Here is a 25,439-nt window from a genome sequence, read left to right as displayed (position 1 = left end):
GACATAGCAAGTACCCATAGCACTATTCTTGACCCCTACATACATGCATGGAATTCTTTACATAGTCAGACTTTTAAAATGCCTTTTAACTTACAGTTGAACAAGGTTTAAATGTCAAATATGTCTCGCTATCATGTAAAAATCTCAAATTGCGATTGTTCTAACAGAAGAACCATCGGTTCAGTTACTTATATACTGAATTTCATAATAAAGAGATCCTTTATAAAGGTACTTTCTCACGCATTTTTCATATCGCCTCATATAGAAGAAAAAAATGTGTAAAAAAAAAAAAATAATTTAAGCATTACAAATTCTATAAATCGTTAAAAATATAAAAGTTATATATACATGTATCTTAATTATTGCTGAAAATCTTTTTATAAGATTGAGAAGATAAAAAGAGTACATATATTCATTCAGTCATCTGCAAAAATACCAGTCTTTTTATGCGCCTGGATCGAAAGATCCGAGGCGTATATTGTTTTTGTCCTGTCTGTCTGTCTGTTTGTCTGCAAACTTTAACCTTCGCTATAACTTTTACACCGACTTCATATTTGGTATGCATACTCCACTAATTAAGTTCTTTCAAATGAAACCAAGGTCAATGACCTTGTGACCTTGACTGTGTCCTATATGCTAAAAATAGCATTTTTGAACATTCACCATAACTTTTGAACAATGCAAGATAGAGACTTCATATTTGGTATGCATACTCTACTAATTAAGTTCTTTTAAATGACACTAAGATCAATGACCTTGTGACCTTAACTGTGACCTATATGCTAAAAATATGCTGCCGGGCGCATAGTATTTCACAAACACATCTTGTTTATTTTAATGATTTAATATTCCATAGAACATCATACAAATGCCTGTGAGCTTTCATTTGACACTTAGCACAAACGATACATTATAACTGGTATTACATGTACATAAAATTTTGATGAATAATCATTGATTATTAAAGATTAACATTAACCTTATCGGGAAATTATTAATAAATAGCATTACGATTATAGGTTATCCGATTTTTCACAGGACATAACTCGTATACATATGATGTTCATCCCCATGACTGTGCATTTTTTTTCTTCTGAAATATGCATTGATTGTCACCTTATATAGTTGGACTTTTTATTTCAAGGTAGGTCAGATGTAGGGGAGGAGTTGGGGGAAGTAGGGGCCACTAAATTTTCTAGCTTCGATTAAAGAAAAAAAATAACAAAGCAATTTTTGAGCAATGAATTAATTACATGTATGATGAATTATATAATTATGTGTATTGTTTACTCTTCATAGAACATGAAATTGTGTTTTAAATTAATTAAAATGCAACTTATTCAAAACATCCTGTCGACATTATAATTGAGGAAACATGGGAAAGGAATGATGTTTTTCCGTTTCTGTCAATTTCGAGCGAGAATTGAACTCGAATGTAATTGTTGCATGTCAGTCAGGTTGATTACATGTAGCAGTATATTCCAAAAGTAGTAAAGTTGTTAGCAGGCACACAGGCATCTGACGTTACTTATTTTTCTTTTAAGGTAGGATTCTTCTCTGGTTTCTGACTAGATGGAATATTCAAAGTACATTTGTTGATATGTCTTATATATTTAGATGTAAGAGATTTAAAAGACCATATTTTTTTTTTCAACTTTGAATAGAAATGGTAAACTGCGTTTGAAAACTAGCAGGGACTATATTTTTGGCGGAATGGTGGCGTATGAAAATATCTTCTTTTCTGCCTCTCAAAATCATTATAGAACATTGAATTTAGTTATAATTTTTACGCAATCAAAAACTGGACGAAATTTTTAAATGTAAGTTAAATTAATACACTTGTAATAAGGGATTAAAGTTTCAAAATATATCAAATGAATAAGATTTTTCACATATACTAGAACTATATTTGCTTTTAAATGCTTCAAATCTAGGTACAGATTTGAGCCCAAAATCCGTAAAAAGTGTTATTTCTCTCTTGATAAACGATCAAAACTTTTAGTTTTTGTATCATTTTGTACCATTATGTAACAACTTTATTATAGGTGAAAATTGGAAAAAGTTAAATATAGGAAGCATATAAAAATAACTAATAAATCCAAAAATTTAACAAAATTAGAGGAAATTCGGATTAGCAAATATCCATTTTATTTAAATTATCCATGTCAATTTGGTAATATCATCTTATAGGCCCTATATGTTAGTATCTTTTTACGCAAAAAGAAAAACATTCAATCTTTTGAATTACAAGTAGAGATCGCATGATTGGAAACAGTAATTCTTTATTGTTAATGCCCAGGAAAAAGGTAATGACCTTGACCTGACCTTGCCTCTAATATTAAGCGGTCAAATCTAATCTCACTGATACAATAACTTATAGTGATATTGTCCTCTTGATTCTGTAAAAATTTCGTTAATTTTTAAATACAAGAAATGTGAGAAGAATCCTACCTTAATAAAAAAAATTATACACATACCTAATAATAAATGTGCATATACTATTTTTGCTTAAAATACAAATACTTCGTCAAGGATTAATATACGCTAGATCTTCAATGTGTCATAGCTCCATTTTTTTGTCGACTGAAAATATGAAAATATCGAACTATGATCGTGCTCAATTACAAGTCCAATAATTTTAGCAGCGCCAATAAAAACTTCCGAAAGTACCAGGTGCTATACTAGTACTTATATACTAATTTAAAAATGACTTCTATTCGCACAAGATAGATTGCATGTATCTTCGAGAATATGACAATATATTTAAATTTCCATGGGTACCAATTACGTGCTGTTATTAGCAAACCTTTTTTTTTTGTATTCAAATGAAGCAAACTTTATTGGAGGATAAGAAGAAAAAAACTGGCTGTGGTTTTCAACTCGACCTACTTTCATTAAAAGAGTCTGACGCATCTCATATTTGATTATTTTAATTAAGACGTTAATGGTAATCTTCAAAACAAAACTTATACGATAAACGTGATAACTTTATTTTTTCTCTTGTCACCTTCCCTTAATTGTGTAGCAGAAATGGGGTGTATGTCTCCCAGTCGATTCAATATGCAAGAGCATGCTCTGCGTACGATCAATTTCTAATAACAGACAAGCTAATGAAAAACAAGTACTAGTAATTTCAGTTAAGTGTGAAGTTTTGCATTACGTCACAACCTACGATGACGGCTGCGCTCAATGTAAATAATACACGCCTCCTAACCGCAAGCTTTACGACTTGAAGTTTCTTCTAATCCCTGATTATTTCCGTGACAATGTTGATAATATGAGTAGACCAATCACACAGCGGGGGCGAGCATTGTTAACACTGGATACATCTGTCGAAAAAGATCAAAACTTCACACTTAACTGAAATTACTAGTATATGCAACAAGAACACTAACCGTCTTTTTAAAAATCGTGAATTTGCAAGTTCTATGGTCGAAGCAATGACTTTGTCAGCAAGTATATCATTTGTCATTAAGTCGAATCCCGACTGATGTCTTTCATACCATTATTATTGTTAGGCCATTATTTACACACCGAATCACCTACGGATTTTCCCGTTTGCCCGATGCGGACATGGATCACACGGCGGATTAGACAGGTCGACAAGATGTTAAGTCCTCCTTGGCACCTGATCCCGCCTCTGATGTTTTAGAGGGATGCATTTGCTCTGCTCTCGATTTGTATAATTGCTTAAGTTTACTAATGGGCTTTTGAGATGAATGTTGTTGGTTATTTCCATGTCTTACTCTATATGAGTGACATCTCTTCTTTTTTTGGGGGGGGGGGGTCTTATGACATGACTACGACGTTTGTTCAACATTGTACAACGTTTTTAACGATACCTGTTTAAATCGGGTCAAAGGCTGGTAAAGGTCTAGAGGGGTGCAACTGATGTCACTAAGTTAAACTACCAAGACCTCGAGTTATTGCCTACCCTCTCAAATAGGTTCTGCCAGCTAGACATATGTCACACCTCCTCGTGGTGACCCTATAAATGCTTTCAGTAGCTGAGTGACAGTGGCAAAAGGCGAGTCTCCAGCGCTTTTAAATACCTGAAACTTTTGACTAGGGGAAGAAAAACTCCATCAGAAAACCACCGGTCCTCCGGGTCCAGGAGGTTTTGCGCAGGGTTAGCAGCCCTATCAATATCATGTAAAAACTTTCAATGCTACAGAAACCAGAGCAACAGAAGAAGAATTCCATTCAGGCAGAAGCCTCACCTGTAGGCCGTAAGACACAGACAGGTGAAAGTAGTATGGAAACTAGCCAGCCGAAAGTTCTCCTGACGATGAAAGCAGCAACAAGAATAGGAACCTTGAATGTGCGAACCATGTTTGAAACTGGGAAGGCAGCCCAGGTAGCAAGAGAGATGAGGAAATACATAAAATCCAACTGCTTGGAATATGCGAGAGCAGATTGAATTGAACTGTCATGTCTTCATTGACTGGCGGAGAAAAGATACTCTGGACATGCAGATGAAAACCATGAGCATGATGGAGGAGTTGTCATCATGATGTCATCAGCTACTGCCAATGCACTAATTGAATGGGAACCAATCTCATCAATTATTATGACAGTAAGATTCCACTCCAAAGGAAGAGAAGTAACTGTAATCCAATGTTACGCACCAACAAACACTGCAGATGAAGAAACAAGAGAAGATTTTTACACAAACCTGCAGGCATCAGTAGACAAGGCACCAAGGCGAGGCATGAAAACCTTGATGAGTGACAGGAATGCCAAGATAGGTTCAGACAATTATGCGATTTGATTGTCAAAGAAGAAAGGAGACCTGGGACATTCTCTGAACGAGAATGGAGAGCTGTTCACAGATTTTTGTGCATTCAATGATCTTGTGATAGAAGGAAGTGTCTACCAGCACAAAAAAGAAATTTGGATTTCCCCTTATGGAAAAACCAAGAACCATATATATAGACTTCATTACTATCTCAAGGAAATGGAGACACAGTCTCTTGATACAAGATCAAGAAGAGGGGCTGGTGTAGCTTCAGACAACACCTAGTACAAGGCACTATTAAAGTTGAAAGCTTTCAATGGACAACTGTGACAGACCACACATCAAGTTAAACACCCAGAGACTTTAGGAAAAGGGCACAAGAGACACATTTAGCATCACACTGAAAAACAGATTTGAGGTCCTTAACAATGTCTGTCGAGAAACACCACTAGAAGAACACTGGGACGCCATCAAAGACAACTGGAAAGACACATGTGAAAAGATCCTAGGGAAAAGCGAGACAAGGAATGGCTTTCAGGAGACACATGGAAACTGGTTGAAGAAAGAAAACTTCCCAAACAGCAAATTATCAGATGTGAGGTAACAAAAGAAATAATAATCAAAAGACAGACACAGTTTTCTAAACAATGAAGTAAAGAAAAGTGTAAGGAGAGATAAAAGACACTTCTATAACATGCTAGCTACAGAAGCCGAGAAAGCAGCAGAAAAAAGAGACTTCAGAACCATGTACAAAATCACAAGAACCTGGGAAGAGACCATCACAGACCTAGCCAGGAAAAGTCAAGGAAAGCAACGGTATAACAAAGGAAGAAGACCAGAAAAAGCGCTGGGGCAGAACACTTCTGAGAACTCCTACGTTGTCCAACACCAGAAACAACACCAAACATACCACCAGCAGGCTCTAAACTAGCAGTGATTACCGCCCCTACCACAGGTTTTGAGGCCTTCAAGGCTGTGAAGAAACTAAAGAGTGGGAAAGCAGTTGGGCCTGATGAAATTCCTCCAGAAGCCCTGAAGGCAGACATAAAGACTCCAGCAGATATGTTTTTACCTCTCCTGCAGAATATCTGGTCAGAGGGAAAATTTCCAATTGACTGGAAAAAAAGACATTTAGTGAAGCTACCCAAGGAAGGAGACCTGGGACAATGCAAGAACTGGCGTGGCATCATTCTCCTCTCTGTCTCAAGCAAGATCCTGACAAGAATAATACTGGAAAGACTCAAAAATGCTATAGAAGAACGACTTCGTCCAGAACAGGCAGGCTTTAGAAAGGACAAGTCCTGTACAGACTAATCGTCACAGCCACTGGTAGAACAGATGAAGACATAAAAACATCACCCTCAAGCCTGTGCGTAGTTCAACAGTACTGTCCACACGCATAAAACTTCGTATCTATAACCCTAATGGAAATCCTCTACGGGTCTGGAAAAACATGGAGAGTCACCAATACCACCTCCAACAAACAACAAACCTTCGCAAACAAATGTCTGTGCCACATACTATATACTTGTGGCCAGGAAATATATACAAGAACCTGTGGGAAACAACACACCAAAACCCAATCACTAAGCAAATACATGTAGCAGGTAGAAAGAGGCGATGAATTGGGCAGACCCTCCGAAAACCATCGGGAGACATTACACGCAACGCGCTCGAGTGGAATCCAAAAGACAAACGTGGAGTTGGGCGTCCCAGGACAACTTGGCAAAGGTCTTGTGAAGAGGAAATCAGACAGTGTGGACATCGCTGGGAACACTTGAAAAAGGCTGCTCAAAACAGAGTGCGATGGAGAACTGTAGCCGAGGCCCTATGTTCCACCAGGAACCAAAAGGAATCATGATGATATTTAAATCGAAGCGTATAATATGTATGATATTAATCACGACCTTTCTACAATTATATAGTGTAAGATGCTCTTACGGATGACTTCCATATCGCATGATACATACATGATATTACTCCAAAAAGTGACAAGGTCGTACAAATGATTATGTTTTGCGATGCATAAAGTTTGAGTGAGTATAAGGTCTTTTGATTACTTGCAAAATGTGAAATCTCTACATAGATGTATTGATTGAATGTTGTTAAACATCGGTCGCTAATTGTTTTCTTTTATTTGCTAGTAAATGCAATGTCGCATTTCTCAAGTAAGAGCCACACTGGGTAAATGGCTGGAAATGAACTCTTTTTGACATTTAATTAACGGTTAGTCTTTCACCCACTGTTTGAACAGGTCGCATTGAGTCGCGATATGAAGAGCATATGTTTAAGTCAGTTTAGTTCTTCAGTGTAGTTTTGCATGGTTGTGGTCCGGAGAAAATGGATAGTGCCACAAATGTTGACCTTTGCAAGTGACGTTTATGGCCGTGCTCACGTTGCGTACTTGATCGTTCTTACGTCTACATTCTCGTTCCAAAAACCCACGAGTCTCCATTTTTGTGCCGAGCGCTTGGAAATTTCAAGGAACTGTCACTGCAGTATGAAACAGCGCCGGGAAGGAGACTTGAACTCGGACCTTTCTGTTAAGAAGCAAGCGCTTTACCACTAGGCCACTGCGAGTAGTTAAATTCAGAAAAGTCATTACAAAGATACAGATACAGGTTCCAATTAATGATCAACCAATGTGCTTTCTTTACTTCTCCCTAAATATTAACAGTTGTGATGGAGAAACTTCAAAACTACTGTGCATCAATATATTCGAGAAGTGGTGTACATTGTAAATCAGATTTGGATACTAGTTCTTAAGAAAATCCAAGGAATTTTTGGAAAATTTGAAATCACAACATTTTACCAAAATCAACAGCTTTACCCCTTTCATGGCAAAGATTTTTAAAAAAGCATTTCTTTGGAAATCGATGTGAAGATTTCAATGCATTTTTTTTTTAGGTATTTCTTGCAATTTTTGTACATAACAACGTATGTATATTCTGAAAGCAGGGTATTGTGTAGTTTCTAAAAATGATTTTAAAAATATTATTTCTGCTGCCATGGCAACAAAATACACTGTAATCGTGCTGGAATTTCTATTTATTCAGAATGAGTTTCATTCTGTTTGTTTGCTCAGTTAAATATTCTTAAAAATTACATTTTATTTTTGATAATATCAGCATTTTGTACATTTTTTGTTTTCAACCAATTTTTAATTTTTTCGAGGGATTGGGTGGGGTTTGGGGTAATTACAAGAATTCAACATTTTTTAAATATCTTAATTGTTATAAAATGCTATGCCCCCCCCCCCCCCCCAAGAAAAAAACCACCGCGTTGATTTCGATCAAGGAAAAATCGCTCAAATAGTGCGTAAAGTTTAACTCGGTTCGAAAAAAACTGGTACAACCAATAAATTGTTTTTGTACATTTTCTAATCGTAATTATTTTCTTCTTCTAAAAGTGCAAGACTTATTTTGATATTTGCAGTATTAAGGTCGTAATGAATGTTTGTTTACACCACTGATGCGTAGAAATGCATATATGCCATGACTTTTTCAACTTTATACACAACCATTCCTCACTATAAATTAAAGTCCACGCTTTTTTGATATCATTGACAACTGCTTTTTTCAAAAAATGGAACTCGTAAATTTACTTACCTTGTCATTGGTCATTTGCAAAAGTTATTTTGTTTATAAACATTCTGATTGTACACACAAGTACTCTGAAGCTGTCACTACAAATATGTTTTAGTTTCTGGTTGAGGGTTTATATCTCTCAGATGATTTGATACGCAATCTTGAGCATGCTCTACGTATGTACACTTTCTAAAACGAGGTAAATTATTGACAAACAAGCTAATGAAAAAGGAGTTTCAGCTAGCAGTCTCGTTTAAAGTCATTATTTCGTAAGTTCTAAGGTCAATATAATGACCTTGTCATGGCATTTACAATTTATCATTCATTCGCATGCTGTCTGACGTTTTACAAACTAATTGTTAGGACATTTACACAATGAATTATCGGGTCAACTCCAATATAAGGGTATGTAGTCCCTATGCGGAAGCTTTATTTACAAAAGTAGTAATTCGGTTCTACTGTCGACCGGGTACAGTTGACAGTTGACATTTAACAATTTCTACTGTCGACCGGGGACAGTTGACAGTTGACATTTAACCATTTCTACTGTCGACCGGGGACAGTTGACAGTTGACATCTAATCATTTCTACTGTCGACCGGGGACAGTTGACAGTTGGTACGTCTCGCATACATAAGTGTGATAAGGGTTAGTCCCGCATTTATAACTGTGATTAGGGTTAGTCTCGCATTCATAAGTGTGATTAGGGTTAGTCTCGTATTAAAAGCTGTGATTAAGTTTAGTCTCGCATTAATAGCTGTGATTAAGGTTAGTCTTGCATTTATAGCTGATTAGGGTTAGTCTCGTATAAATAACTACGATTAGGGTTAGTTTTGCATTTATAGCTGTGATTAGGGTTAGTTTCGCATTTATAGCTGTGATTAGGGTTAGTTTCACATTTATAAGCTGTGATTGGGGTTAGTGTCCCCAGTCGACAGTTGATTATATGGAAAGTGTCAACTGTCAACCGTCGACCTGTCTTCGGTCGACACTAGAACGCAAGGGAAGTGTCAACTGTCAACCGTCGACCTATCCCCGGTCGACACTAGAACACAAGAGAAGTGTCAACTGTCAACCGTCAACCTGTCCCCAGTCGACAGTAGATCATATGGAAAGTGTCAACTGTCAACCGTTGACCTGTCTCCGGTCGACACTAGAACACAAGGGAAGTGTCAACTGTCAACCGTCGACCTATCCCCGGTCGACACTAGAACACAAGAGAAGTGTCAACTGTCAACCGTCAACCTGTCCCCAGTCGACAGTAGATCATATGGAAAGTGTCAACTGTCGACCTGTCCCCGGTCGACACTAGAACACAAGGGAAGTGTCAACTGTCAACCGTCAACCTGTCCCCGGTTGACACTAGAACACAAGGGAAGTGTCAACTGTCAACCGTCAACTTGTCCCCGGTTGACACTAGAACACAAGGGAAGTGTCAACTGTCAACTGTCAACCTATTTCTGGTCGACAGTAAATTCATGTGTGGATTGTAGAAATAATAAACTCCATAACATTACTTAAATATGCAGTGATGTATGAATATTGTTAGTATTGTTTCAGTCAAAGTACTACTTTATCCTTATATTGGAGTTGAGCCGAATTATCGACGGATTTTTTTCCGTTACATGTATTTCCCGTTTATGACAAGGAGTGCGACCGGTTGGCAGGGGATGGTCACTCCTCCATGGCACCTGATCCCACCTGTGATGTTTTGGAAGTCCATGTTTGCTCTGCTTCTATTTTCATTTTGTATTGTTTAATGGAATTTTGAGCTTGAGCACTGTTCGTTTTCTCCTATGTTTCATAATTGTGGTAAACTAGGCCGATTTAGAGACTATCAGTCTAAATTATTTTGTCACAATTTGTAACTTTGTGACATAAATAGAAAGTTTGAAAATATAATGCAAGGATTGCCGATTGTTGTAATGTCGACATGGAATTTGTCAATTCCCAGGAAATTGAAAATGAGTTTGTACATATGTGGATTAATTGTGCAACAATTATACTTGCTGTTCTAAAATGAACCCGAAATATGCATGGTTGGTATAATTTATAGTTCAACCCAACGCTGAACAAGTTCTTGTAATTCGTCATCATATCTTAGGCCACACCAATTTATTTTCTTGTTCTTCGGACTTCCGATAAATAAGGAGGACCTGGAAAGGGATAATATAACACTATTACCATACTTTATTGACAAAAATTTTAGGCGAAACATGAATAAATTAATTGAGCGGACATTTATACTTTTTAAAACTTTTTTTCAGATTTGTAGAGTTGACACATGTGTAAGACGAAAAATAGAGAGGAAACGTAACAGAATTTAGCACACAATTTTTTGGGTTCGGGAAATTTAAATTAACATTTTTATATATTCATTTATTTATTATATTTACTTATTTTTTTTTTATTTTTTTTTTTTATTTTTTTTTTTTATTTTATTTTTTTTTTTTTTTTTTTGGTAAAGTTTTTTTTTAATACTAGCGGGCGGGTTTGACGAGCATTTAATTTATTGTGGTTTAATCAGTGCAAGTCGATTTATGTATATCTTCAATCGCAAGTTTGAATTCATGGGCGGATACAGATAAGGGAGAGGTTTGGAATCCCGACATCTCCGCTTGATTTCTTATTTATAGAATACTGATATGTATTTTGTAGTCAAACGGAAACTTGCATAATTCATAAAAGCCTTGTTCCTGTGAACTTTAAATCAATTTTTATTATTTAGACGAGGAAAACTGAGCTACCCCGTAAATATCCTAAACGTCCTCAAAATCAATATAGTTGACTATACCATTTTCCGCTTGAAAAGTTGACCTTTGAACTTTCATTCATTTATATGTAAAACAGAGAGCAGTTGTGTTTCATTCATTAATTTTCCTTATTTATAGAACAGTATTCCGCTATCACCTATATACTCCTTTACAGTGTATGTCTCCCAACTGATCATGCGTACAATCAATTAAAAACCAAGGCAGGCTACTGAAGGGTAAGTTGATGTTACATATTACACTTCAGGAACCTCGATATTATACCGAGTATTTTATAAGTTTTATGGTCATCATAATGTGAACAAATGTAATCTATCGTCGGGTTATTTATTTATATTGACTGAATTTCAGGAATTTAATTTTTCATAAAAGTTATGTAAGGCCCTTGTTTTTATGCTAAATTTTCAAAGTAATATTTTTGCCTAGAATAACAATACACGTCGCGTTCACGGCGACAAGGGATGTTTACTTCTCTCAGACACCTGCTTCCATTTCTGGAATTTCCAGGGGTCGAGCTGTCTATGTATCCTGTTCACATTAGCTGCAGAACTGTAGCTCTCCGAAAAAAAATAATGCCAGACCGGAGAGTGTCAATATATTTTTTTTTTCGGAAACCTACAGTTCTGTAGCTAATATTTATATTTTTTAAAGGTCGATCACTGTTCGCATTCTTAAGGTTTTTTATTTACTTCTCAGCAAATACCGATTTTCTTATATAAATAAAGTCGAATGCTGACTAATATTTTTCATACCTTTACACACTGAATTGTCTACGGATTTTGTCGTTTTCCCCGTTCATGACAAGGAGCACACAGCCATGACAGCGGTTGAGACAGATCTGCAGGGGCTGTTTACTCCTTAATGGTACCTGATCCCGTGTCTGATGGTTTTAGTGGTCCTTGTTTGCTCTGTTTCTGATATGTATGGACTTTTGAACATGAGTTCTGTTCGTTATCTTACTACCGGTATTTCATTATACAAAATTTACAAATATTTTAAGAAATTAATACAAGCAGCGAACTGTAATTTTACTCTTTAGTCTCTGTCCAGATCCATAGAGCGTTGGGGAGGGGAGGATGTGTGGAACAGGGAGCAACTCCCGCTTTTTTTCTCTATAGATTTTTTCAATTAGTTTCCACTCTTTATTTATTTTTTTTCTCTCCCTTTTTTTTGGGGGGGGGGGGGTTCAAAACCGTTGTTGTTATACCCTTAAAAATCCTATACAATTCTATACTTTAAAAAAGTCTAACATTTACGACGTTTAACTGAGCGGTCACAACAAAAATCAATTTTGACCCCGGAGTGAGATGTTAGACCGCTTAGCGGCTTACGAACGCATGTCACACAATAGTGTCGGGTTCGCGATTCCAAAAATTAATGTTTGTCAGGGTTTGTTTACAAATCGGTAAATCAATGGTAAATTTCTCAAATTACTTAGTCTAAAAATCATTTTGCGTAAGTAACCTGCAAAATTAATATATATCATACAAAATTGTATAGTTTGGTCTAATATTTTTCTATCAGACTTATGATAATATGATCTAAAGGATTTGTTGGTGTAACATATTTCTAGCCTTGTACGATATGGTTAGTTATTTGAGCATATTGTATTTTTTTTAAGTATATGTAAATAATTAGATATTTTCTTTGATTTGTCGCAATCTTTAAAAAATAATACTTTCATTTTAAGACGTCTTTCTGTCAATTATATTATACATGTAATACAGAATATATAATTCGAATTACAATCTAAGGTTCACTTTCATATTTGTCCCTGCAGGGTGTATTTTTTCTTTGCAAAAGCGTGTTTAGTCACTTTAAAAAATTACAGGGGTGGGGGGTATTATATTTATGTTGATTTCTTTTATTTGAAAGATTGGCTATGTCTGCAGTTGTAATCTCATTTTTATGTGACAATGGCAATGCTCTTGATTGTTAGTCCAAAATATCTGACGTTTTTCAGGCTTTTTCACTATTTTGATATTTTACATGCCAAGAATGAGGAAATCATCAGAACTGGTGTCATAACTAAAAAGTGAAATTTTGCCATTCCCAAACTGAGTTGATTTTCAATACTTGCGAACTGAAATAAATGCCGAAATCAGTATTTATCAATAGCACAATGCTTCTATAGTAATCAACAATATTGGTGAAAGGAAAACATCACCTCACATTTCCATATAGGACTTGCAAGATTTTGATATGCGAAATGAAGACAAATCTTGACAGCCTTATAAAATATGTTCATCGGATTTTATATTTTATAAATGAACTATCAAAAAGATGTTGGCATGTACTAAAAGTATTGTACTATTGATAGCTTTTGAGTTTTGAAATTAATTTGGGTTGCAAGTATTTAAAATCAACCTGACAATGGCACCTATGATTGAAGCAAAATTTCCAGTTTTTGTAATGGCACCGGTTCTGATGTTTTCCTGGCAGGTAAAATATCAAAATTGTTAAAAAGCATGGAAAACGTCAGATAGTTCGGACTATTGATCGTCAATAATTAAATCTGTGCAAGGGCCCATTCCCATGCACTTAAAAAAGGTACAATATTTACAAACTGAATATGTTAGTTTTCTCATTTGCTGCCCCCCCCCCCCCCCAAGAAAAAATAATAGATATGTAAGTACTGTAATTACTAAGTTAAACTTGCTATTCATATCTGTTAATTTGTATTGCAAAACAAAAATTTGATAAACAACAAAAACCAAAAACCCTGACTGTATACATGTACATATATCACAATTTTAATGTACTTGTGTAATAATTTTCCTTAAATTTAACTAAAGATAAAAGATCAATCTTTTTTCAATTTTTATGGCCCATACCCCATTTCTGAAAAGCAGTGTCAGAGCTCTGCATGATATTTTTAATAAAGTTCAGAATTCAAATAGTACATTTATGAGGCATAGTGTGTTTCTGGCCTTTAATTGAGTTAAATTTGAAAAGTGATCAAACATGGAAATGTATTATTATTATTATTAGGATAATTTCCTTAAAAAGACATATATTAATTTTTAATTAAATTTACAAAGTACTTTCCTTTTTAAACAGGAATTTTGTTAGTGTATAGACTTAACCTATTTCAATATTGATAAGTTGAACATGATCGAATTTCCCACTTTGATCCATTGAAATAATTAACTGCTTGAAAATCTATGATCACAATATCTTCCTATTGAGACCACATGCTACAAGCAAAAAAGAATGCCTGGATTGGTTTATATTTGTTATAACTGTATTAATTGAAAATGATTATACATCAAAATGATTGAAAAAAAATGAAAATAATTTCTACAACATTATTCATTTTGCCTTTAAACAAATGCCAGTAAGTCGATCATTCTGTACTACTTTCTTTTTCAATTACTGGGTATCTCTTTCTTACATATTAAAAACACATGCATTCAAATTATTTTCTAAGAAAATCTGAATGAAAAATGAAATGTAATTGGATTTTGTTATATGTGGTATTTATTGTCATAATTTAAACATATAGTTACACCTCATTATCTCAAACTCAATGGGACTGAGATAAAGGTTTGAGATATACATGTCTTTGAGATACTGAACTTAAATTATACTTAGATGAAGAAGATGGAATTTACAACTGACTTTAAGATATTCATAGTCTTAAAGATATTGAAGTTTAACTGTACATTTAAAAATATTTTCTTTGGAGGGAGCTTAGTACTTTAATTAGTTTAAAGTATGAGCACTTTAAAAGTATGAGACTTTAAACTTTAAACTGCAAAGTACTATGTTTTTAATATACATATATGTGCACTTTCTACATGTCCTACAATTGACAGTGGGTGTAGTATCAATTGAATTTGTTTGAGGAATCATGCATTTATTTAAAACCATTAACTTGCACAGGACACAAGTAACAGAGCTGACACACACAATTGGCAAATGGGGGCATGGAGGTCTGTCCTTTGGATGAGACTGTATAAACTGAGGTCCTCTGTTACAGTAGGTGTTGGCCTGAAAAAGATCTCTCACTGCTCGACAGCCATGAGTACTGAGTACAAGTATAAATTTGCAGCTCTCCATCAGCAAGTGGTGGTGTCTCCATATCAGTGAAACATTCTCAAGAGGGACACTGAAATCAATTAAGCCAGACCAAAAATTTCTTGATTTTATTTACAGGGCAGCTACTCATACTTTGGAATCTATAGAAAAAGTTGATAAAAATTGATCTTTTTCATGTTAGGGACTTTTTTGTGATATGTTTCCTCAATCTATTAGCATGATTAGAATAAAGATTAATTCATGCAAAGACTGACTATTTTTAATTTTTTAGAAGAGTCAGGGAAGGGGAAATTCCCAAGTGACTGTCATTGTCATGATCTTTTTTGTGCTCTAAAATTTCCTTCCAGGCCAAAAAAAAAATTTAAGATAGAAATAGAATGCAGGGTCTGTTACTTGCTTTAATTATGGTTTTGGTACTTTTGAAATAAACGTATATAATATGCATCATTCTTTTAATTTTAGAACAAATGATCACCTGTTACAAAAGACTGAATACAACTTAAAAAAATGAAAATGGAACCGAGGACAATATTCAATTGTGTTGGGGGGTAAACGTCCAGAAATATGGACGTAATTCCACAAACACCTTACGAACGACTTGCACCACTGCGAAATGATTACAACAAGCGATTACGGACATTTGAACACCGGTGGCCCAGTGGCGTACCGGTCACTCCCCAAGCATTGGCTCAGGACGGATTTTATTACACGGGACTTGATGACAAGGTACAATGTACTCATTGTGGGGGGATCCTCAGTGGGTGGTGCGAGGGCGACGTCGTGACCATCGAACACAGACAGCACTTCCCTAACTGTCCCTGGGTGCGACAAGGAGGCATGCACAATGGCTACACTCCAACTTCTCCCCTGCCTTCTAATATGGCAAATTTATCAGGATTTAGTGTCAGTCAACAGACACCTTCAGGTGAAAATTTTAACTTTCGATACGAGTCGTCCCACGGACCTACCGACGTTCCTGGTGTCACTCGACCTAAATTTCAGAATTATACCATGGAAGCTGCGAGGAAAGCTTCGTTTACAGGATGGCCAACGCAGATCACACAAAGACCTGAAGTTCTCTCTAAAGCAGGATTTTTTTATTTGGGTAAATTTTTTCGAAATTTTTTTTTCTCCAGAACAGTAATTAAACATAATGATACAAATAGCATCCTCAGGTAGTTTACATTCTTGAAATTCAGTTAAGTTATGGCCCCTTGATTTTGGTTGGGACTACATATTGGGATCAAATTTTCCCTAAAAGTACTGTAAACGTATTAGTTTTGTGATGTATTCTTTTTAGAAATTTTGACGGTAAGCAGAATCCACTTAACCTGGTAATCAGTTTAAGTACATCTTGTACATTGCTAAATATGTTTTGTATATTATACATTATATCTACACACTCAGATAGCACAAAATCAAATTTACCCTAGTTACCTGTTGAAAAATTAATTTCCGCCAAATATCATACACACCTATTATCAAACATTACAGAATAATGAAGAACAGCAGAGTCTGGGTGACTCAGATGAGCCCTGCTGTTGCTCACAAACCTCTTTTTGACTAACTTTTTAATGTTTTTTTTTTAAACAGGTGAGGGGGACAAATGTAAATGTTTTTACTGTGGGGGGATTTTGTGGGACTGGGAGCCAGGGGACGACCCCTGGGTGGAGCACGCCAAATGGTTCCCAGACTGTCCCTGGATCAAACTGGCCAAGGGAGACCAGTTTATTCAACAAGTACAGGAGGTAATTATACAAAAATTGTGAATATTTTTGTTTGTCCATTCAATATGTTCAAAACTAAATTTTCAAAATCAACATGATCAAAGGATACTGCATAAATCAGAGAATTAAACAGCTTCCTATTTATTTGTGCATCTGCCGTCACTGAACTTTGTAAATTTACATTATGTGTATGTTCACATCAGAGCAGGGGTATTACTAATGAGCATTGGTTCACAGACTTCTTGTCGTTATTATTTTCAAATTTATATTTAGTTAGTCTATTTCTTGAAAAATAAAAAGTTAGATTTTTTTCCCCCAATGTTGGAGATGCAAGGGAAATAACTTTTGTATGTCTGCAAAAAACATTAACCTTGGCCATAACTTCTGAATAGTTATTGCTATAGAGCTGCCTTATACAGCTGCCTTATATGTGTATTCACTTGTTGTTTTACGATTTTTGGCACTATACTTAATTTTTTATTTTGGCAGACATTTGATTAATTAATACAATGTATTTACAATGCCAAATAGATTATTTCAAAATATTTTTGATTCTAATTAAAGATTAATGGACCTTTTTTTTAAAACTGATTTGAATCTTTTCATGGTTATAAAATTAAAACCTTAATCAATGTACATGATGCATTCAATATTTCTTGACCTTGTGGAAGACGACAACATATTCATTTAATAATTAAGAGATATAATTGAAAGAAGAAATAATGAGACAAAAATTCCTGGGTAAACAATTAATTGCATAGAAAGTAGAAATAATAACAAAAAATCTTTAACTAAAATTATGAAAAAAAAAATCCTTTATTATTTAGCTAAAGGGAAGATTTTAGGAGGTTTCCATGTAAAAAAAAAAAATACCCATGAAGTAGACAATTGAAGTTTACAATTTCAAACTCCACAACACGTTTTAAAAGTTAAAATGAACAGGACAAAAATACTCTTAAACAAATCCTTTATGTGTCACTTGCGTGTTATTGTCAAACTTACTACAAGTAAAGTACATGACCAGCATATTTTGTTGTTATCAATGGAAAATAAAATGGAAAACAGGATACTCAATTAAGAAGCAATTAAGTTTAAGATGTACTAGGTAGTAAACAGGAAAGACGATCATTTGTCCACTGTAAGACAAATACGTATGAACTATGCTGCCCTAATTTCCTTTTACGTCAGATGCATAGGGATAAAATTCTTAATTGAGTTCAGTTATGTTTGTTTTGATAAACCACACACAAATAAATGCACAAATTTTCATCTAATCCTTAATGCATTTAAATGAAGTAAAACCTAGAAAAATCCCCTTCAATAGGGTAGAAAATGGGCGGAAAAACTGAAAAGGACGTGAGATTACACCCACAACCAGGAAGCATGTGTATTTCATTCATATGGGATGTTTTAAGGAAGTGAATTCCATATGAAATTGAACTATAACATGCTTACACCTTATCTGTTGATAACTGTGTACAATAGTCAACTGATGTCTCCTCCTCCAGCTCCACAAAAAGTTATTTCTTCATGAAATATTTCTGTCTTTAAAATATTAAATTTTTTTAATGGACAACTTAAGTTAACATTTATCTTTATAAAGCATAATATGTATGAATATGATGCAAATTTTCATTTTCTAAATATTCTGAAGATGTTTAGGGTTCTCTGCATACTAAATGTTATCTGTAGTTGGTATTTACTGAATATTTCACTATAATACCAGTTACTTAAAAAAAAATGAGGGAAAAGAAAAATTATATATATGGTAAGTATGCAAACTAAATTTTAATCATACATGTGAACAATTTTGAAAATGTTATACTTTTTTCCTTTAAAGGAAATGAACAGAATGCAGATTGATGACGAAGTTAGCCATGGTCCCATAGGTTTGTATATTGTATATTTCGTAAATATTGATATTTTAACCTTATTCCTTATATGTATTCACACATTGTGTATGCAACAATATGAGTCTAAATTCAATTAAAAGTTCAAAATTTGATTTTTAAAAAAATCAGAAATATATATTTTTTATCACTCATTACATGTAAACTTCTAGTATTAAAAATATTTCTCACAAATGGAGAACTTTAATTATTTTGGTAGATGTGACAAAAAATTCCCTGTATATCATAATTTATAATTTATATCTTTTTTTCATTGAAATAGCCCAAGAGACTAGTGTTAAAGAAGTTGATCCCTCCCCATCTTCGGTATCAGATTATGCAGCTTCAGGCCCCTCTTCTTCCGCAGCAGCAGGGGCCAGTAAAATACCTGCAGCTGAGTCAGCGGCAGCGGGAACCAGTAAAACGGAAGAACCCTCGGATAAAGAGAAAAGTGAGTAATTTATATGTGTGTATTTGTAGTATCAAACAGTGGAATGCTGATAAAAGTTCTCTTTATTAAAAATTAAAAAAGGATCATCTTTTTAATCAAGAATCATAATTTAAAATAAAAAACCAAAGAGTCAGCAACAGGTACACATTTATCTTGTTTCAAATTAATTTCAAATTGGTAGATATTTATTGAAGAATTAAATAGCTTCTTATTTTATGTTCAAATCATAACGAAATATATTTTGAATTTTAAAGAATTATTGAATTGATTTCTTTGTACCCCTAGAACTGAAAGAAATATTAGAGGAGAATCGGAACCTAAAAGAACAGAAGCTGTGTAAGATTTGTCTGGACGAGGAGGTGGGGGTGTTATTTGAACCCTGCGGACACATCTGTTGTTGTGCCAGCTGTGCTGCCCCGCTACAACAATGTCCGATATGTCGAAAACCCATCCAAAAATCACTCAAGGCTTTTATCTCATAAGATTATAACACATCATATTGCATATTTTATTGTATATTTATAAAAAATACAGTAAAACACACTTATAGGGAAAATGCTTTCAATGAACAGATGCTTATAGACACATATAGAAGTGATCTTCATTCACCTTGATTTTATAATATATATCATAAATTTATTGGATATAATGAATGATGCTCAAGCAAGATCGTCTATCCCTGGCATATCACTATACTTGTGTTTTACTGTATACACAAGATGGAGAAAGAGAGAAGATTCATCTTGTCAGTTTTATATTGTATATGGGGACATTTTAACCGCCCACACCCTTCTAGTTTTTCGCCTTATCCACACTATTGATGGTTTTCCTATGAAATATTTTGCCGCGGAGTTATTCCCCTTAGCCGCCATCTTGTAGGGCAAAGTAATGAATTTTCCTCTTTGAGCTACCAATTTTAAACATGCATGCCAGAAATACAAGGGGGAAAATATTTACAGTCTTGGAATTATGAACCAAAAGAGGCTTTAGCAATATATATATCCATATAGTGTTATCATTACCTCAGTAACCATTATAACAAATTGAACTTAGTTGAATATTGAAGGAATCTTGGAATGTTAACCTACAATATGGCAGCTATGGGGAATAATTCTTGCTTAAATCACCTCAATGGAAAACCATTTATTAACCTTTGCATGATTCACAATAGAAAATCTCTGAGTGCAGTGCATTTTCAGACATTGGTGCATACTTTTTTTAAATGCCTTCTTATTCCATGGTGTAAACATTTTCCTTTCTTAAAAAAGGGATATATTTTAATGAGCAGCTACTATGTTTGAATTTTGTTATGTTTTTTTATATCTGTTATGGCTGTGAATTTTCTCAGGGTTATCTTTAGTAAGTAAATCTAAAATTTAATTTGTCTGGTTTTGACTGGAAACTAAACTGCTTGCTTTTCAAAATTGAATACCCTAGGTATTTCATGGTATTACAAATAATCTTGTTAAAAACAGAACTTTAAAGATATCCCTCCATTTTTGTTATTTTTGCAAGTTTGTTGATTTATTTCATTACTCAAGCTTCATTTTAAGCCTTCCATGTTGACGGCCTCACTGTAGTATGTGAAAATGGAGAAGTTCTGTCACCCATGGAAGAGAAATGATCTCTTCCTATTTACCCAATCATGGAAATTGAATAGTATTAATGTTAACTTTCGAATGAGCCAACAAAAAAAATATAATTTTAAAAGTTTAAAGCATATTGCCATTATGGTAATATATATACTTCATTCAAACTTGATACATCTTTATGCAAGTCTGGTCCAGGGACAACTTATATATAGTTACTTGGATATAGACATGTAATCACTGAAATATAATTCTGATGTACAATTTCATTTTTAAATGATGTGTAACTCTATTATATAAACAGATTTCTGTACTTATTACAAGAAGTTAATTTATAATTGCCCAGAGGGCCAAGTGAGCTTATGCTATTATATAGCATCTTTTTTTTTTGATGAATTGTAAAATTAAAAAAATCTCTTGAAACAATTTGACAAATTTTTTTGAAACTCTTTGATAAATGTTGGGCATGTCCTCTAATAACGAAAAAAAATGGGAGATACAACCCCTGAAATGCAAAAGTCTGGTGATTTTTTTTAGATTTTTAATTCTTGAAAATATTAGAGTTTATATCTCTAGTGATTGAAACAAATGTAAATTTAACTCCAGATTATACAAAATTTGTTATGAATTTGTTATTTGTGTAGTTTTTGCCTGCATTTATATATTTGAAAATCATATGCTAAATGTATATTATTAAAATAGAAATTGTGAACTACTGTATACAAAAAGAGCGCATTTAGCTATCAGACAAGTTTCATGTACCTCTGAACTTTCTAAAGTTTGTGAATTATAGATCTTAGCTTCATTCAAATATTGAATTTTTTCACCTGGCTACAACAAAGTGAGCAATTTCATCCAAAAAAAAAAAAAAAAATCAATGGTCCATGTTAGGCCTAGGCATATTTTACTGCTTTTACAAACACAGGGAAAAAAAATACATCTTTATAAATTGATTTTGTCTGAAATTATTGGCCTCAAAACATAAAATTTAAATACTATGTTTTTGGAACATAATACTGTAAACACAAATTTTTTTGGATAATGATTTCCTGGTTATCAAAAAAAAATTTGGACTATAATGATTTTATTGTTTTGTTAAAAATATAAATATAGTAAAATAAAAATTTCGGAGATTCTTTTTTTGTTGATATTGTTAATAATGAAATAAATGGGTTTGGGGATAATCCCCCACAAATATTTCAACATTTTACATCTGGGTTAGTGCCTATTCGATCAAATTTTATGTTTGTAGGTCAGTCAATATAGTATATGTATGTATATAAAGTCTTCTTTTTATCAGGGCCAAAGATAAACGATTAAAAGTGTGCCTGTTGATAAAGAGCTATTTTGATGTTGTGTAAATATTCAGGAGCCTAATCTTAGCTCAGTAATCCTCTTCTTAACCCTAAAATTTGAAACCTGTATATTGTGCTGAATTGAACCTAGAATGTATTGAAGTTTATAATACAGTTTCTCACAATCAGTGCTTTTGCTGACTGACCCATTAACCCCCACCACCAGCCAGTAAGAAATTAAAGCTTCAAGAATTTATCCATATGTATATGATAAACTGAAGATTTTGAAGGCCAATTGAAAATGTAGGTATAGTTACCTTGATAGATGTACAAATAAGTACACAGAAATTTTATGTATTGGTGTTGAATTAGAAAGAAAAAAAAATCATCTTAGTAATTATATTTTACATGTCTTTAATTATTTTAATTCTAAAAATCTGTTGTTCAAGTATTGAAACTTTGTTGAACTGTCAGTTTTTGTTATACATACAGTATATGCACATTTATTGATTTTGACTAATTAATGTCCAATTATTTTATGTATTACAGTACATATGTATATAATGTAGATGTTTTATTTTTACTTTATTAGTGTAAAGTAATTGGTGAATGAACATTAAGTAGTAATGCAATGTATCTCAAAATATTAATATTGCTACTGTACATATATTTATGAGAATTTAAAGAATTTTAACTATAAATTCACAGATGTTTCTTACACACAGTTAAAATCTGGTTCATAGCACACCACACTGGGAGAATTTATCGAAATTTGTTTACCTTTTTATGAGGGAACTTGCAATTACTTTGTGTCTCTTCTAGCAGAGTGGCGCTTGTTTCTTTTTTTAATTCTGGTACGTGTATTACATGTACCATTTTGCTATGTGTTGTAGATTTGGATATTTCGGATATTATTTTTTCCCTGCATTGTTATTTTATTTTAATCACAAAGGTTTTTACTTTGTTTATTAAAAATCAGTATATTGCAAATAAAAATGTAAATACATATATTTATTAATTGTGTTAAGATGTGAATAATACACCTTTTGGAACCTGAATCGAGGAAACAATGAAAAGTTAATTATAATTTTAACACAGGAAGCCCATGGGCCACCACACTCATCTGAGTCATAGCTCATCAGCAGTTTTTTTTTATATATATTATGTAAAACTTTCATCCCTATTTTCATCTCAGCCTACCCCCAGGTGTCATGATTTTACAGTTGCAGCCTCACCCCCTACCCCCTGTGGTCATTATTTCAACAAACTTGAATCTACACTACCTTGGAATGCTTCCATATAAAAACTGGATGACTGGCCAAGATTTTTTCCCTTTATTTTTCTATGTAAAACTTTGATCCCCCATTTCGGCCTCACCCTACCTTTACACTACCTTGGAATGCTTCCATATAAGTACTGGATGACTGGCCAAGATTTTTTCCCTTTATTTTTCTATGTAAAACTTTGATCCCCCATTGCGGCCTCACCCTACCCTGGGGGTCATGATTTAAACAAACTTGAATCTACACTACCTGAGAATGTTTTGATTTGAACTAACTTGAATTACAGTATGTAAAGAAGGCTTCATATAAGTTTCAACATTTGGTCCAGTGGTTCTTGAGAAGAAGATTTTTAGCTCTTCTGAGCCAAGGGCTCAAAGAGCTAATGCTATGGCCATTTGTGCGGTGTGCGTAAAATTTTCAGAATATGGGCCATAATTCAAGAACCCCTTGGCCAATCATTGTCGAATTTGTCATAGGGTATCCTTGGCCCAAGGGCTACCATTTATACTAAAACTAGGGGTGGGACCCTAAAACTAGGGGAGATAATCAGGAAAATAAAACCAAAAGTACTGGTTGCTAAAAAATCTTCTTCAGAACCACCAGGGAGATTTTCACCAATCTTACATCAAGGATCAGGATATGTTGAAGATTAAAAATTGTTCAAGGCATGACCCTGGAGCAAGGGGCGTGGTCTCAAGGTCACTTCAAAGTTGACCAAAATTTACACTTAATTAATAAAAACGTTGATATGACAAAGTTTGATGATTCTAAGCCAATTAGTACCTGAGATACTTAGTAATTAAAAGTAGGTCATTGTGTCGTACTTTTTGGTAGACATTCTCTGAAAACCAAAGAACCCTCAACTGACAAAGTTTAACAATTCTAGGCCAGTGAGTACCCAGGATACTTAAATATAGCCATAAAATTCAAAACAAGGTAACAGTGACCTACTTTTTGTTCAGCATTCTTTGTAAACCCAAGTTGCATCAACTGACAAAGTTTGATGATTCTAGGCCAATAAGTACCTAACAAACTTAAATATAGCCATAAAATGTCAATCACAGTAGGTCATTTCGTGACATATATGTATTTTTGGTGGCAAGACACTTTCCGAAGACCCAAGATGCATAAACTGACAAAGTTTGATGATTCTAAGCCAGTAAGTACCTAAGAATCGTCAAACTTTGTCAGTTAATGCGTCTTGGGTTTTCGGAGAAAGTTGACCATAAAGTAGGTCACAATGACCTACTTTTGAATATCTCAGGCACATATTGGCTTAGAATCATCAATCTTTGTCAATAAATGTATATTGAGTCCTCCAAAATTTTCAAATCGAAAAGTAGGTCACCGTGACCTACTTGTGGTATTTTTAGCTATACTGAAATATTTTCAGTCCTAACTGGCTAAGAATCATCAAACTTTGTCAGTTCATGCATCTTGGGATACTTAGTTTAAGAGGCTTCAAATAGAAGTGATAGATTGTACAATTTATCAGAAGAGCAATTCAAGGCCCTTGGGTCTCTTGTTAAATGATGATACCAGATTTTCACTAATTATTAATTATATCCCGTTTGAACAAATTTGAATCCCCTTTACCCAAGGATGCTTTCTGGCAAGTTTGGCTGAAACTGCCCCACTCATGGTTCTGTGGAAGAAGTTGAAAATTTGAAAAAGTAAGGAGATATACATGTATGCTAGCTGCTGTTTGCAATTGCAGTGTCTAGTTATTGATACATTCAGTCATTGGACATAATAGATATTTTGCTTGCTCTCACTTCTCTGTCTATCATTGCAAGATTCAATATATATAAATATGAAAAGAAACATCTTCCTGGGGGTTCAAACTAAGTTTACTGATCATTGACAACTTTTTTTAATCACACACAGAGGTTTCTTTTGAGAGAGAGAGAGAAAGGGAGAGTTTTCATTTTGAAGAGAGAGAAGAGAAACACTTGTGTGCAATTAAACTTAGAAGGCTCTTGTTTTATGATAGATAAAGCCTCAATTGTTTTAGCAAGCAAGCCCTCCCCTACTATTTTCATATTCATACTAAAAGACTCAATGAAAGA

The 25,439-nt window shown here is 34.1% G+C and overlaps 1 protein-coding gene across 3 annotated transcripts; it reads left to right on the top strand.

Annotated features, from left to right (window-relative positions):
- Positions 1-1,084: 1,084 nt before the first annotated feature.
- Positions 1,085-20,775, top strand: LOC134262403 (putative inhibitor of apoptosis). Of its 3 annotated transcripts, none has more exons than XM_062744796.1 (6): positions 1,085-1,144; positions 15,599-16,241; positions 16,730-16,884; positions 18,704-18,752; positions 19,036-19,203; positions 19,489-20,775. In XM_062744796.1, the coding sequence occupies exons 2-6, from the start codon at positions 15,701-15,703 to the stop codon at positions 19,683-19,685; spliced, it is 1,110 nt and encodes a 369-aa protein (XP_062600780.1). In that variant the 5' UTR covers positions 1,085-1,144; positions 15,599-15,700; the 3' UTR covers positions 19,686-20,775. The 3 variants fall into 3 exon arrangements, with proteins under 3 accessions (XP_062600780.1, XP_062600772.1, XP_062600789.1); XM_062744788.1 differs by lacking the exon at positions 1,085-1,144 and adding an exon at positions 11,267-11,313; XM_062744805.1 differs by lacking the exon at positions 1,085-1,144 and adding an exon at positions 12,527-12,550.
- Positions 20,776-25,439: the final 4,664 nt, after the last annotated feature.

The sequence above is a fragment of the Saccostrea cucullata genome, unplaced genomic scaffold (genome assembly GCF_032062105.1).
Source record: "Saccostrea cucullata isolate Sc308-1 unplaced genomic scaffold, CSIRO_AGI_Scuc_v1 ctg1434, whole genome shotgun sequence".
NCBI lineage: Eukaryota > Metazoa > Mollusca > Bivalvia > Ostreida > Ostreidae > Saccostrea > Saccostrea cuccullata.
The sequence above is the reverse complement of the archived record's forward strand: the minus strand, read 5'-3'. Positions and strand labels throughout refer to the sequence as shown.

Bases quoted from the DNA above. Each gene is read 5' to 3' on its own strand.
- LOC134262403 (XM_062744796.1), top strand. From the start codon at position 15,701: ATGGACGTAATTCCACAAACACCTTACGAACGACTTGCACCACTGCGA. The intron at 16,885-18,703 runs GTAATTATACAA...TTTCCTTTAAAG, and splicing joins TTATTCAACAAGTACAGGAG to GAAATGAACAGAATGCAGAT. The intron at 19,204-19,488 runs GTGAGTAATTTA...TTGTACCCCTAG, and splicing joins ACCCTCGGATAAAGAGAAAA to AACTGAAAGAAATATTAGAG.